Raw genomic sequence first — 17,544 nt, 5'->3', positions numbered from 1 at the left:
ATATATATATATATATATATATATATATATATATATATATATATATATATATATATATATATATATATATATATATATATATATATAAGGATCATGTGAAACAATTGCCTTAGGTGAAAAATATGATGAAATTATATCTGTAGATTGCGTCCAGATCAAGCGTCCAAATTGGAGTTTTTTTTTTTAAAAAAAAACACAGTGGCATTATTGTAATTTTGTGTAAGTAAGTTAATTTTTTTTGCCTTCCAGTGCACATTTTTCCTTCTTCCAGTGAACATTTTTATGCCATATAGTGCGCACTGTTCATTCTTCTAGTGCACATTGTTATGCCATAAAGCGCACATTATTATGCCATATAGTGCACATTTTTATGCCATACAATGCACATTGTTCCTTCTTCCAGTGCACATTGTTCTTTCTACCAGAGCACATTGTTGTGTTATACAGTGCACATTATTCCTTCTTCTATCGCACATTTTTATGCGATACAATGCACATTGTTGTACCTTCCAGAGCTTTTTTTTTGTTTTTTTTTTAAATTGTAGGTAACAAACTTTTTTTAAAAGATCAATTAATTTTGATCACTAGTTACTAATTTGAGTTGAATATTGTTTGTTTGTTTGTTATTTATGGTAGTTTATGATTTGTGCTAGAGATCATATATTAAATTTAATTTTCCAATAATTGTTTCACATCTTTCATCTTTGTACCTCCAGTACGCATATTTTGTCATCTAGTGCACATTTTCCCTTCTTCCAGTACACATTGTTATGTCTTACAGTGCACATTGTTGAAGTTCATAGGTGACGAATTTTTTTGATCTAGGACTGAGATTCTATTTCACTTCTCACTTGCGACTTTTATCTCACCCGAACCCGTTCCCCCCCCCCCTCTCTCTCTCTCTCTATATATATATATATATATATATATATATATATATATATATATATATAAAGTTAAAACCCTAGTTAATCATTCACTAATTCACTCCAATCCTACCAAGCCTTTAGAGCATCCGCATTAGTTGGCCCATCATCACCTCATTATTCATTACCTCACTCAATCACAAAAAACTCTTCTCTCAATTAATTTTAAATTTTTTTTCTCAATTTTTTATTATACTTAAATTAAACATGTCAAAAATTAAAATAAATTTATAATTATAAATTTCAATTCAAATAAAATATATTATTAAAATTATATATTATATTAAAAATTATGTTACGAATTTAATTTTTGTAATTAAAAAATTAAAACAATCAACAAAACTCAACTAATATTTTTTGTTAAATAAAATGGTGGCTGTTGCATATAGCAACGACCACCATAAAAGAAAACAAAAAACAAAAGCAATAGAAAAGAAAAAAGAGAGAAAAAAAAAACTTAGGGCTTGTTTGGTTATCAGCGGTTAGAAGTTAGCGTTAGCGGATTGTGTTAGCGGTTATCAAAAAGCGGATTGTATTAGCGGGTTTGACCAACGGATTGTATTAGCGGTTTGTAAAAAGATGTTTGGTAAAATTAGCTGTTTAGATTAGCGGTTAATATATAAAATAACCTAAAAGGACATTCATATTATTATTATTATTATTATTATTATTATATTATAAAATAAAATTTACAATTTACAATAATAATAATAATAATAATACAAAACAAAAAAAATTATAACAAAATAAAATTTAAAAAAAAAATAGACAATGGGGAGCGACGTGGGGTGGCTCCCCTTGTAAATGATGTGGGATTTTTATCCCACATCGAAATCATATGGAAGAGGAGCACTTGAGCTCCTCTATATAAGAGGAGCAGTGCTCCTCTTCCAATTGGAATAGCTCTCATGCTTCTCAGCGCTGATAAGCTATAGCGCCGAAAGGCGCTACAGTTTAATTTTTTTTTTTTTTAATAAATGAGGGTGTTTTGGGGAAATTAAAATTTCCCCAAAACGCCAAAGCTCAAATGCTGCTCATAGCAGCGTTTGAGTTTGCAGCGGTTTGGAGCAATCTGCTGCTCCAAACCGTTGCTAACCAAACAGTTTACTTTGGCGTTTTGACCAAGGTTAAAACGTCAAAGTTGGCGGATTCGCCACTAACCAAACATGCCCTTAGTGTGGTCGCCATCCTGAAGCATCAATACTCGCTCGGTGGGCATGACATGCACTATTAGTGCATGTTTTTCTTTTTCTTTTTTTTTTCTTGCAAAAAATCAATCCTTGAATGAAAACAAACCTCCAAAAAAAAATAAAAAAATCCTTCCCTCAGTTAAAATCCATCCCATTTTCTTTTCACGTAAACATACAACATCGGTTAATTAAATAACTGACGCCGTATGTTTTTATCATTTTTTTACGTAAAACATACGGATTAATTAAATAACCGACGTCATATGTTATTATCATTTTTTGTTGCGTAAGAAATACGACATCATCTATTTAATTGTCCGACGTCGTATGTTATTATCATTTTTTTTTTGCGTAAGACATATGAAGTTATTTAATTAACTACGTCGTATGTAATTATCATTTTTTATTTTTTTTTCGCCTAAGACATACGACATCAGTTATTTAATTAACCGATGTAGTATGTTATTATCATTTTTTATTTCTCTTTTAATGTCAATTTTTTGAAAAATCGAGTTATATGTTGTTTCTATAGTACTGTCCATTTCGATACGTTGTTGCTCATCAATAAGTGCACTTGCCTGTGTTTGCACATAACCAATTTGGATTTATGAGCCAGGTATATTTCATCTCTGCAATAAGGTTAACTTTTTAGGCAAATGATTCTTATGCACTCAATGGGCGATCCATTTACTGCAGCACTATAACCGAAAGTTGCAGGACAAATGAGAGATGGCAGTGTTTTTTTTTTTTTTTTTTTTTTTCACTTTTCACATCATGAGCATGATATATAAATAGATATTAGGATTGACCTGTTGGGGAAATCATATATCGGAAAAACTTCAAACAAGTACCTAGTGTTGCCATAGATGTACTAGTGTTTGATGTTGGTATAGTGATCTTTATCTTTAGAATTTTGAACTGTATGTTTAGCATCTCAGAATGTTAGCTCTTATAGAGTTTGTTTCTTATTAAAACACAAATGGATCTTCATATCTTCTGTGGGATAATGATTCTGCTTAGATCTTGCTCTAGTGGCTAAACTTGATGTGACCCAAATAGAGGAAGAAAAGAAGTTTAAAGAGAGGCTGGTAACAAAAGGAAGCTGGAGTGTCTGCGCGTCAAGGTAGAATTGGACTTCCAGAGGCAGAAAGATGACCTCCAACGCCTTGAACAAGATCTTTCAATTCTGAAATCATCTGAGCTGAGTGCTGATAGGGAATGCATCCTTGTCTGCTTTTTGTTGATCTGAAGAAAGCACAATTGAAATCGACCCTCGAAAAACTAACTCAAGAACAGTCAAAAAACTTTACAGACACAACTTGAAAACTTTACGTTGTTATCACTGTCTACATGAAAACTTTACATTGAAAACTTTACAGACCCTTGAAAGTTACCAACTCAAGAAACTTTACAGACCCTTGATAAGCATCAGCTATACGAATTAGTATTATATTATCACTTCTATGTGTGCATATTTTGTGCAAATTATGTGCGGCCTAAGCTGATAAATAATATCTCAGTAAATTTTGTACCTGTTTGTGTTTGACAGGAAAAGTGGTGCAAGAAACAGGGAGCCAAGGAGGTAGCCCTCACACAAGTATAGGAAAAACGGAGGTTCAGAGAAAAACATAACACGGGCACATCAAAAAGCAATGCAAGCTGCAAGAAAATTAAGCAATGACTTAACTGAGCTTAAGATGCTGAGGATGGAAAGGGAGGAGACCCAAAGTGTGAAGAAGGGTAAGCAGACCATTGCGGACAATATCATGAAGAAGCTCACAGAATTGGAGAATGCTCTCCGTAATGCAAGTGGTGAAGTGGACCGTGTCAATTCTGCTGTGAGAAAGCTTGAGGCTGAGAATGCAGAAATGGAGGCGTGCAAACTGAGTGCATCAGAATCTGCAACAACTTTTATGGAGGTTGCAAAAAGGGAGAAGAAATGTCTGAAAAAGATTTCAGCTTGGGAGAAACAGAAATCTAAACTTCAGGAGGATATTGCAGCTGAGAAACGTAAGTGTTCAGACTTGATCAAAAGAAAGTTGAGGTTTGTTTTCAACTATAAGATTTTACTGGCTACATTCCAGCTCATACATCTAAATATTTTAATCAACTAGGTGATTAGCATTAGCTATCCGAATTCCTTGTCAAGACCAACTGCTTATTTTAGGCTTGATTCAGATTTAAATCCTTTAATTTGCAACCTAACCAATTTACATTTTCTTGAACAATTACTTTTGGTAATGTGTGTTTGTCATGCAATGCTTGCTGCTAGTTCATCTTATTGCATTATTTGATATTCAGATAGAGATGCACATTCATGAGTCATTACTCTTCTTTCAACATCTTATGAAGATTCAAGCAAAGGGGAAACGGAGTAGGATTTAGAACTCAAGCCAAAGGAAGGGCAGGTAGGGAAGTGCTCATAAAGAATGTCTTACAGGCAATTCCTGCATATGCCATGAGCATCTTCTTACTGCCTAAGGAGCTGTGCAATCAAATTGAGTTAGCTATGAACAAGTTCTGGTGGAAAGGGCAATGGTCAGAGGGTGGCGGTATTCATTGGGAAAACTGGAACGAATTGTGCAAGCCTAAGAAAGCTGGGGGGATGGGTTTCCGAAAGCTAAGGGAATTTAATCTTGCACTGTTAGGCAGGGACGGAACCACTGTGGGGGCAGTGGGAACAGCGGCTCCCATTCACCCACCCCCACCTCTATATAGCCTTTGTATGTATATATATGTATATATATAGTGCATGTTTTATATATAAATATATGAAAACAGATAAAATTTACTTATTGATAAGCTTGTAGAGTTGGTAGGCGTGTGATTTTGTCTAGAAAACAGTGAGGGTTCGAATTGAGCACTTGCTTTCTTCGTAGCTTTTTAACTGAATACGTTTTTATATAGTGTTATGAATATTTTTATAAGGGTTCGAATCCAGCACTTGCTTTCTTCGTAGCTTTTTAATTGAATACGTTTTTATATAGTGTTATGAATATTTTTATAAGGGTTTGAATCCAGCACTTGCTTTCTTCGTAGCTTTTTAATTGAATACGTTTTTATATAGTGTTATGAATATTTTTATAAAATTTTGATGCGTTTTATTTTTCGCCTATATCCAACAATATTTATAATGTATTTTGTAATTTAACAATTTATTCGTATTTAATATTTGTACTAGTTATCACACGCGCGTTGCGCGATTAAACCAATGCCCAATGCGTATTTTTAAATTAGTATTCCTTAATTGGTTAAAGTTGTCATATAATAATGAGAGAGAGAGAGTGAGAGAAAATGCTAAATTAATAAAAATAAAAGAAATAGTCTCGATGCTTATATATTTTAATAAAACATAACGAAATTGTAAATAGCTAAATTGCAACTAAAGTAAGTAGAAACAAATAAACCACTTACATGGGAGCAAATGACGTGTCATCATTGTCACTTGTTTGGGCACCGATTCGACCATTTAAAATTCATGTGTAATTGTATTTGTGATTTGTTGGTTTGTAAAGTGATATCATACATTCCAATGTCATTATCAAACACTATTGATTGAACCCGGGTTCCTTGCATTTAGATATAGCATTTACAATGATGTTGGTGGTGAATGAGAGCATCTTCATAATCTATACTATATATAAAAGCATTATCCTCCTCTAGAATTTTCCCTAATGTAGGGTTATTTTAGTAATATGGTAATTATAATAATAATATAATAATATTAAATATTAATAATATTAATGATAGAATAATATTAATTATAATTGGTTATAATAGGTTATTAGTAATTATGGTAATTATTATGATAGAATAATATTAATGAGATAAGAATGTGGTTTTGATTGTTACAATTTTTTGTAATATTTATCTAAATGTACTCATATTCTGGCTGAGATACAAAAATTATGAATGTCAATCATATTTATTATATTATATACTCTAATAATATCTAATAATTGTAATTGGCAAGTCCCACATGTAAAATTAAATCAAATATTTATTATATTTTATTTTCAAATCATTTCCAACCAATTCTCAAATGGTAATAACCTACTAACATGAATTGTTTGCTTACATAATATTATTTTATTAAATTAATTTGTTCATTAAATCGTAACAAATACTAGCATATTAATATCACTTATACACGGTAATGTACGTGCAATAAAATTGGTAATATTTATATATACACGAAAATTGTCTTCAAAAAAAAATATATATACACGAAGATCACGTCTATAAAGTCATCATTTATTAGTAGAAAATTAAATCAAGAATATGATATATTATTGGAATTGAAAATTAAATAAAAAATATAACATATTATTGGAATTGAAAATTACAAAATAATATCTATTAATTATAAATTAATTTGTTCATTAAATCGTAACAAATATTTTCAATCATATTATATTATATATATGCTATCAAAAAAATACAGGAATTACGAATTTTGGCTGATATACAAAAATTACGAATGTCAATTATATTATATTATATATATGCTAATATATTACGAATGTCAATCATATTATATATAATAATAATAATAATAATAATAATAATAATAATAATAATAATAATAATAATATAACTCTTATGCATATTTGTGCCTTAATATAACTCAATCGTATCAACCATTTGGACATATAATTAAAAATATTGAATCTATACTATATATAAAAGTAAAATCCTCCTATTTCATTTCTCCGCCCAAACTCTTATAGTCAATTAATTAAATATTTTATTAGTCAAATAATTAATAAAGCTTATTTAGTAAGAAAATGTAAAATCGAAATGAACTAATATCTATTAATTGGTAATATATTGTTTTTATATTCACATATCAATACTATTAATAAAAGTAAAATCATCCACTTCAACTTCCCCACACAAACTAATATTACTAATTAATTGGTAAAAAAAATAATAAAATTTAATTGGTAACAAAATTTTATTTACCAAATTCTGAGAATAATTAAACCATTATAATTGTGATAATAATGGAAAAAAATTTTGCAATAATAAATATATAAGAAAATTCCTTGAAAATTATGAGTGCAATAATAAATATATAAGAAAATTCCTTGAAAATTATGAGTGCAATAATAAATATATAAGAAAATTCCTTGAAAATTATGAGTACAATAATAAATATATAAGAAAATTCCTTGAAAATTATGAGTAATTTTATAAATATATAAGAAAATTCCTTGAAAATTATGAGTAATTTTATAAGAAAAAATAATTTACTAATTATTATTTACACAAATAATAATATTTCAAATACTTATCTAATTATTATTTACACAAATAATAATATTTCAAATACTTATCTATACTTTTATATCTATACTACTATTAATAAAAATAAAATCATCCTTTGTAAATTTTTTGTCCAAACAATAGTAAAGATAAAATGGAAAAGAAAACTGATTTTACTAATTGATTGAAAATATAAAAAGATCCTAATAGAAAAGGAAACGAAAATTATGCAAATTGGAAAAATAAGGATATTACTAATTAAATGAAAATTGATTGAAAATTATTTCAAAACTTAAAAAAAAATTAATTACACTTTCCTTTTNTTATAAATTAATTTGTTCATTAAATCGTAACAAATATTTTCAATCATATTATATTATATATATGCTATCAAAAAAATACAGGAATTACGAATTTTGGCTGATATACAAAAATTACGAATGTCAATTATATTATATTATATATATGCTAATATATTACGAATGTCAATCATATTATATATAATAATAATAATAATAATAATAATAATAATAATAATAATAATAATAATAATATAACTCTTATGCATATTTGTGCCTTAATATAACTCAATCGTATCAACCATTTGGACATATAATTAAAAATATTGAATCTATACTATATATAAAAGTAAAATCCTCCTATTTCATTTCTCCGCCCAAACTCTTATAGTCAATTAATTAAATATTTTATTAGTCAAATAATTAATAAAGCTTATTTAGTAAGAAAATGTAAAATCGAAATGAACTAATATCTATTAATTGGTAATATATTGTTTTTATATTCACATATCAATACTATTAATAAAAGTAAAATCATCCACTTCAACTTCCCCACACAAACTAATATTACTAATTAATTGGTAAAAAAAATAATAAAATTTAATTGGTAACAAAATTTTATTTACCAAATTCTGAGAATAATTAAACCATTATAATTGTGAGAATAATGGAAAAAATTCTGCAATAATAAATATATAAGAAAATTCCTTGAAAATTATGAGTAATTTTATAAGAAAAATAATTTATAATTATTATTTACACAAAATAATATTTCAAATACTTATCTATACTTCTATATCTATACTACTATTAATAAAAATAAAATCCCTTTGTAACCAAACAATAGTAAAGATAAAATGGAAAAGAAAACTGATTTTACTAATTGATTGAAAATATAAAAAGATCCTAATAGAAAAGGAAACGAAAATTATGCAAATTGGAAAAATAAGGATATTACTAATTAAATGAAAATTGATTGAAAATTATTTCAAAACTTAAAAAAAAATTAATTACACTTTCCTTTTGAAAACCAAAACTTAAAAAAAAATTAATTACACTTTCCTTTTGAAAACTTTAAGTTATTTAAACTTTAAAAAATTAATTAAACATGGGTTGTTATATTTTTTTTATAATAATTACAATTAATTCATTCAAATATGGAGGAGGAAGAAAAACTAAATGCGATACGGTGAAAATGAATATACTTAAGGTATAAAAGTATATATAATTGCACATATATTAGTGTAATTGACTAATAATAATTGTCTAATAATTATTATGGTAATTAAGCTAAACATTGGTCATATTACATAATATAATATAATTAAATTATTTTCCATTTTTCTCATATTTATTTTAGTAATAATATAATTACATAAGTCATATTACATATCGATATTTTATGATAATTGTAAACAAACAAGTCATATATTATTCAATTAAGTGTGTAATACTTTTGAACTAATCTTATAATAAAATAAATGTATAAGTTGAATATTAGAATTTTTTATAATTTCATCTTTATTTTTAATATCTAAATATATAATAAAAAATAAATTGCGCTATATAGTATTCGATGTCATCGCACAGATAATTGGACAATTATTTGCTCTAATTCAAGCTAGGAAAACATCATAAAACATAATCAATCTAACCAATTTCATTAATTGCGCTATATAATATTCAATGTTACAATTTATATAATTGTATATCGATCCAAATATTCTTAAAATATTATAACAAACCCATTCCGTGCAATGCACGGGCGAAAATACTAGTAATAATAATACTAATAATGATAAAAATAAAATAAAATAAAATAAAATAATAATAATAATAATAATAATAATAATAATAATAAAGGGAGAAAAATTTTACTATTTACTTAGTGTTTCATCCTAAGTACGATGAGCATATACTTTTTCTCAAGCGTTCCAATAATGTTTTTTGGTTCGTTTTTTTTAATGACATGAACTGTACAACTCCAGCCCACAGTTTGTGTGTCAATATCAATTAACTTTACTGCATTTGTCATTACTAATATCCTTGTGTCATGGAAAATATATTCATAAAGGATGTTATGAAATAATATAGGAACCACAACATAAATTCAAAAACGATAGATTAGGGAGTTAGGAGTAACTAAAATGTGTAGATTATAGAGGAATATAATAAGAACCACAACATTACATACAAGGATACAAGTATAGATGAACAGATTATACAATAGATATATTTATATGACGATATTGAAGTTATACTAATTAGTGAGTATACCATCATTGAATTTTTTTTTAAAAAAAAAAAACTGTAATCATTATAAGTACAAATACAAATAATAGAATTAGCATGATAATATTTTGGCAATCATACCTATAGAATGTCAAGTAGATGGTGTGTTGCAGAATATGTTAGGTTTAGTTTTGGGTGAATACCAGTGACAAGGGGAGGGGTTTATATACTGTTGTTTTGGGTAGAATAATGGTTTAGTTAGGAATCTATACAAAATTGTATTATAAAATGACTTCAATATTCTAATTTTAAATTAGGAATCTATACAGAATTGTATTATAGAATATTGCCAATTTGTTTGAAAACTGCAATAAAGAAACAAATTGCCTAAAGAATTTAATGTTAAACTTCCGTTATATTTAACGGAAAAGTTTGGTAAAATTATAAATGATTAGGATATATTAGGAATTTAATTGGAGGTTGCACCATAAGAAGAACACAAAGTACAATATGTTATAGCAGACTATTACACCAACATTTTTTTAGTTTCAGGGTCTAACATTATTGGCTCTTATTATAAGTGTAGATAGATTTGAACCTTTGTTTAAACATTTTTGAATTTAGTTTTCCTTTGCTTCTTCGCTCACTCAAAAGAAATCCTGGATACGTCACTGCTGTTAGGGAAGCAATCTTGGAGATTCATACAGTATCCATACGGTCATGAGTAGCTATAGACTCCTGACAGGTGAGTTTCCCAGCACTGACAGGTGAGGATTTTTGCTTGGCAAGCCTGTTCTAATATCCTCCCCACTGCTGATGTTCTTAATACCAAAAGAGTGCAGGTCTGAAGCATAGTGAGACTATTGCACATCTCTTCTTGACCCGTGAATTTGCTGATGCGTGTTGGCAAATGTTTAATGGTGTTCGAAGTGGTAACAGGCTGCAACTCAAAGACTGGATTGCGCTTAATATGAAACACTTGGACCAGTTCTCCATAGTCTCCTCCTTACAGTATGCTGGAAAATTTGGGCTGCAAGAAACCAAAAAGGTGTTGACAGGAGCTATTTGTGGCAAATTATGCTATGGATCCCGGTCTACCCTGCAAGGTGAACCTATGTTTATGTTCACAATTTAAAAACTCTATGTTTACAATTTTAAAACTCTATGTTCACAATTTTAAAACTTTATATTCACAATTTTAAACCTAAATATACAAAATTACATTACTCAATATTCACAATTTTTTAACTTTATATTCACAATTTTGTTATATAGATTCAAAAATTGTGTTATACTATTGAATATAGAGTTCTGAAATTGTAAACATAGAGTTCTGAAATTTTGAACATAGAGTTATGTAATTGTGAATATAGAGTTCAAAAATTATGAATATAGAGTTAAAAAATTGTGAACATAAAGTTCTAAAATTATGAACATAGAGTATTAAAATTGTGAACATGGGTTGACTAAATCATTATTGGGCCTAATTTCGGGATTGATTATTGAAGTAATTATTGGACCATGATAATTAAATTGATTCAATTAGCCCAATTAAACCTGATTTTGAGTTATATTGAATTAATTAATTAATTGGTCCAATCTCAATTCATATTTGAATTTAAATATAATTTATTTAAATTTGATAACTTAATTTAATTCGAATTTGAATTAGATGATTTGATCTTGAACTTGGACTTGATTTTGGTAAGGTTGATTTTCTTAATTAATTAATTAATTAAGTTAGATAAATGTTTAGTGAGTTTGTTGAGGGATAGTGGTTACATTTTCCACTATAATTAGAGCCCTCATTTGACATCTTGAATCACCCTCGAAGAAATTGAAGCTCTGAAGATCTGCATCTCGCCGGGATATCGTTTAGAACGTGTCTACAGTATATCCGCATCGAGGAACACACCCGCAGTATATCTGTGCCGAGGAATACGTTATACTTCCAGTTCAGCATACTCTGAACTCGGCATACGTCCAACTCAGCATACTCCGAACTCGGCATACTCCGAACTCAGTATACTTCCAGTTCAACATACTCTGAACTTGGCATACGTCCAATTTGGCATACTTTGAACTCAGCATACCTCCAATTCGGCACACTTCCAATCGGCATACTTCTAGTAGAGAATAGATGACTTCTTAAATACAGAGATTGTACCCTTTCTCGTTTGATACATACTACTACTTGTAACTGACGCTTTGAATTTTAAATATATAAAATTCAAGTTTTTCACGTTTACATATTTTGGCACGTCCAGTGGAACAGCTCTGCCTCTCATCTCTCTACTACTAAACTACCTATACCTGCTACCTCTACTAGCTCATCCAATGGCATCGAACCACCCCATGTTCAGGAGGACCTATGCCCAAACTACCAAATCTAAGTCTGCACTTGTAGCTAGCTTCGGAGCTACTCAAAAAACGCAAGGCCCGTTGACCAAGAAGTAAGGAACCGAGCAAAGAGCTTAGGGGTCCAATTGCTTGAACCTCATGCCATGGCACGAAGAGTGGTTCAAAGGCTCGATAATGCCCAAGTTGCCCCAAAAGCAACTACTCATGCTGGAAGCCTACTTTCTGCTAAGGGAGCTATCGATGGTGGTAGTCCAACTTCTATGCAAGGGAATGCTAGTAGCGGGAGTACTTCCCTTTTATTCTGCCAAATCCATTATGGAAGGCTGCGCCTAAATGGACGCATGTCTATACTGTCATGCCAGCTATGACAACAAGTTCGACATCTGTAGAGGACCAGCTTGCGAGCATCACTAAAGCTCTTGAAGGGATGACCACCCTCCTTCAAAATCAAGAAAAGAAAATCAACAACTTAGGCATAAGGAATGGCGAAACTAGCCGGGCTCCTGAGGTTCGAGAAGAAGACGCCTCACACTCACCAACTTGCATTGGGCGAACTATAGTACACGAGGAATCAACTTCGCACAAACCAGCTTCGGACATGAGCATTCCAGTCACCGGGGGCTATCAAAGGCAAGCTCGAGGGAGGACAACCCTCATACACGTACGTCAAGTCTTACATCGAAGGAGGAGGACCGTCAACTTCTTAGAACTCACCACTTCTGACAAGGATATGCTGAGGACCGTCAACTTCTTAGAACTCACCACTTCTGACAAGGATATGCTGAGGACCGTCAACTTCTTAGAACTCACCACTTCTGACAAGGATATGCTGCTAGTGAGACTCGACTATTGATCTTTTGTGATAAATTTTACCCTCACAACCAGTTGAGCTGCTTATGCGGGTAGCGATTCATAATTCCTTGTGAAGTTGATATGAGGTCGTATGACTAGCTTAATATGTGACCCCAATCTTCGTAAAAAGCATGCTTTGTTTACTCTTTGCAGGCAACCAAAGAACATATGAATCAAGGTTTCGGTAGGTTAGTAGTGGTTAAGAAGAATGACATGCAACAGGTTCATATATGGCAACACTATTGTTCATCTCTTTCTGTTAGCAGTTGACTAGAATTGAAGCCATTAAACTAAAATAAATTTGCTGAGAAAAAGGGCGAAGATTATGTGATTAGTAACTGCAACAACTATATATGATGGTTGATGGAAGGTGGGGTTTACCAAACCCAACCCAACCTAACCTAACCTATCCACATAATCTCCCACCATGCATTTTTACCTGGTTCCTAAGGTCACTTTATCTTTTGAAATTACTCAAATGTCCCCTAGCATCAAATATACTCCGTAATTTGCATCAACTGCCTAGGGGATTGGAGCTATAGACATTCTATAAGAGAAAATTTGTAATAGAATAGTTATATACGAATGGGACTTAGACATTTAATTGGATAAATCTGCCAGCGCTATCCAAGTGTATTATGGTGAAAATTATCTTAACCCTAATCGACAAAGAACTACAAGGAGGTAACTAACATATGTTGTACATAATTGATTTGTTCAAATTAATAAGAAGGTCAATAGACAATTACATATTAGTCTTATTCTATAAGAGGGTAAACTTGTAATAGAATATATATTTTCGAATGGTGTTCGACTCAAATCTTTGCTGGATTAATCTTATCGTACAGGATAATGAGACACACGATACTTGAGTAGATTAATCTCATCCTATTGGAGTATAAATTTGTAATGAAACAACTATTTTTAAATAGGCAAAAACTTGTGTGAGACCGTCTCACCATGAGAAGGGTCGGGTCGGGTCAAGATGCAAATGTAACACTTATATGCACAAATGTCATACTTATATGCTCAAATGTAATACTAATCAGGAATAAAATTTTTGTTACTTATAAGGGTAAATGTAATACTTTTAAGGGAAAATACAATACTTTTACATTTCGATTTAAAAGTATTACATTTTTCCACAAAAGTATTATATTTGCCTTTATAAGTGAGGGGCACTTGTCAACATTACTTATTATGAAAAAGGTATTACTTTTTCTCTAATAAGTAACAAAAATTGTATTCTTGATTAGTGTTATATTTGAGCATATAAGTGTGACATTTGCATGGTGCCTTGACCCGACCCGTCTCACGAATAAGGATGCGTGAGACGGTCTCACACAAGTGTTACCCTTTTAAATAAGATTCGACTGATACTAAATTAAAATAATCTCATCACATAGGAGGACAAACTTGTAAAGGAGGCAGAGGGGATCGGAGGATAAACTTGTAAATGGAAACAAAACCAGTCAAAATGCAGATCCTAAATTCGTCATTAGATTCAACAAACCAACAACATAAATCAAGTTCGGTCAACTTGCATGATGCATCACTATTTTATAACACATTCCTTGGCATAACCTCTCTCCACCTAAGTATAATTAGTTTCCATTTCAGGTTCAGAGTTGGAACTCACCCAAAACACCACAAATCATCTCTCTCTCTCTCTCTCTGTAGCAAAACAATGGCAGAAAAGGAGGATTTTATTTGCTTTGAAGAAGGCATGTCCTGTCTTCCTTCACATGTTGTCGACGAGTCTTATCATCATCACCATTATCAACAAAAGGTCTTCTTCTTCACTTTCTTATCTTGAACTTCATTACAGTGTGTTCATGGCTTTCAGATATTGCAGGCTCAGTTTGGGTATCCAAGAAGCCGACAACATCGTCCGATGCCCTGTCCGGTATTGAATGTTACGTTGTGTTTCGGGTCTAATTAAGAATTGTGGGGTTTTTAATTTTTGGGTAGATATTAAGTTGGAGAGGTTAATCAGACATGGCTTAACAATCATGGGACTTGTTGTGTTTCTTCAGAATTACTCAAGATGCTCCCAGAGAACAAGACATCCACTGAACTGGGCGGCGGCGGCGGTGGCCGGAGGTCAAGGAATGCAGGCCATCTTCCTAGATTCCGGCAGGTCATGTAGCGGGACCGGCGTTTTCCTTCCTCGGCAAACCGGGGCCAATGGCCGTTATGCATCAACTAAGCATGGTACAATATTATATACACAAGCTACACATTCTTTTTAATATTTACTTTTGGTGAGGAAACCTCATTCTGGTAGGTATGTACGGGATAAATTGTACTCTTGCAAATTACACAAGAAAACTATGACATTTTAGTACGAAAATCATGCTCTACCCATTTGAATATTCTTTTCAAGAACAACTTTTAATATGTTCTGAACTTATAACATAATATCATACATACAATGCCTTAATAATTTTTGTGTATATGTGTCTATCATGTATAGTTCGTCCTCCTCCTTCGATCCTCCTACCCGATCGTGTTGTTCAAGCTCTGAATCTTAATGTGCATCAACTGGGCATGCAAAATAAGCCTTGCAGAGGTTTTTTTTCCCCTCTACATCAATCTCTCTATCTTTATAGGTGCATAATATAACTCGAAAATATACTTATAGTTATTATTTTTCTCTGCAGATAGTGTAAAAAACATAAAAGGAAATAAGGACTGCAACAATAGAAAGAAAGCTAGCTATTGCCACCCACCTGAGATATTTCTCCCCAAGGAGTGGACTTACTAGCTAGATATATATCCCTTTGAACATATATAAAGAGTAAGCCTTTTGTGAGATCTATTTCACATGAAATGTGTAATACTTTTTAATTAAAATGCAATACTTTGTATAAATTTGTAAAAAAAAAAGTATTATACATTTCATGATAAGAGAGTCTCACGTACGACTAATCTATATATACATTGTTGATCAAGTGGTGTACCATAAATAAATATATAATACTCTATTATACTTTACTTTTTTTTTTTTTTAATTGATATAGTTAATTCAAACCATTTTTTGCTACTGCTCTTGAATCATTGACGATTTTTAACTATTAAGATGACAAATACAATGTTTACTATAGAAATTTTCAACATGTGATAATAAACTCCAATATTTGCATAAAGCCTAGCTAAACGCGTACTTTAATCTATTAACAATGTTGTATTATCATATAAATACAGGCATGTTGAGTTTTGGTATGATTTTAACCCTTCACATTAAGACCGCTAACAAAACAAAACATACTTATGAATTTATTTTGGATTAATTAATCAGTTGAACTGTGTCTTAGAACAATGCCTAATTCTTTCCTTTTATGGAAACATAATCAACTTGGGAGGGTTGAGCGATTTACAGATCAATAACATTATATTTATGTTTGCAATGGTATGATCAATAAATTGATTGAAAAATACTTCATTCACCCTTTACATTTTATTTGTCAAGTTTAGTTGATGATGTTTGACTCAAGTTATTTACAACTCAATTGTTTATATTAGTTATTTCAGTGTTAATATAAAAATTTATATATTTAAAAATGATGTAAAAAATGCTATTAAATATAAAAAGTTCAAATTTAAAGATTATAATAAAAGTTAAAGGTTAGAGTACAAGTATCATAAACCTCTAGGGCTTAGTGATAGCAATGGTGTGGGGTGGGGGCGAGGGGTATACACCCATCCCCGCCCTGACTTTTTCCCCCCATCCCCATCCTAGCTGAGAAAGGGAAAAATCTCCCTATCCCAATTCCACGGCGATTATCCAGGGACGACCATATTTTTAATTTATAAAAATTTAAAAAATGTATATTCATCTTCAACATAAGTAATACTAAATATTTTACAATTCCTTTAAAAATATATTTTACAATTAAGTAGTTTATCAAAAGATACACTTCATAAGTATGCATACAGAGTCTTCAAAAAATCCTTACATACGTGAAAATAGCATAAAATTATTTATTCCTACTTCCAAATACATACAACAATATGCTATTATACACACACACACACACACACACACACACACATATATATATATATATAAGGATTCAGGTGCGGGGAAGGGTTCTAGTGCGGTTGTGCAGTTAAACACACAAACAATGCACCTTAAAAACATAAACCGCGAACACCTAAAGCTTTAGGCAGGCGCATTTTAAGTACACAAACCACGCACCTTAAGTACACAAATCATGCACCTTAAGAACACACACCACGCACCTAAGGTTTTAAAATGGTGCACCTTAAGTTTCAACAACTCACGCACCTTAAACACACAATTCACGCACCTTAAGAAGGAAAACAATGCACCTTAAGAAGGAAAACCACGCACCTTAAGCTTTAGGACCTTAAGCTTTAGGTTTACTATATATATATATATATATATATATA

At 30.7% G+C, this 17,544-nt stretch overlaps 1 protein-coding gene across 1 annotated transcript; it reads left to right on the top strand.

Annotated features, from left to right (window-relative positions):
* The first annotated feature begins 14,815 nt into the window (after positions 1 to 14,815).
* LOC116001142 lies at positions 14,816 to 15,895 on the top strand. Its single transcript, XM_031241033.1, has 5 exons — positions 14,816 to 14,917; positions 14,984 to 15,034; positions 15,165 to 15,342; positions 15,605 to 15,700; positions 15,792 to 15,895. The coding sequence occupies exons 1-5, from the start codon at positions 14,816 to 14,818 to the stop codon at positions 15,893 to 15,895; spliced, it is 531 nt and encodes a 176-aa protein (XP_031096893.1).
* Positions 15,896 to 17,544: the final 1,649 nt, after the last annotated feature.

The sequence above is a fragment of the Ipomoea triloba genome, chromosome 13 (assembly GCF_003576645.1).
Source record: "Ipomoea triloba cultivar NCNSP0323 chromosome 13, ASM357664v1".
Classification (NCBI taxonomy): domain Eukaryota; kingdom Viridiplantae; phylum Streptophyta; class Magnoliopsida; order Solanales; family Convolvulaceae; genus Ipomoea; species Ipomoea triloba.
The sequence above is the reverse complement of the archived record's forward strand: the minus strand, read 5'-3'. Positions and strand labels throughout refer to the sequence as shown.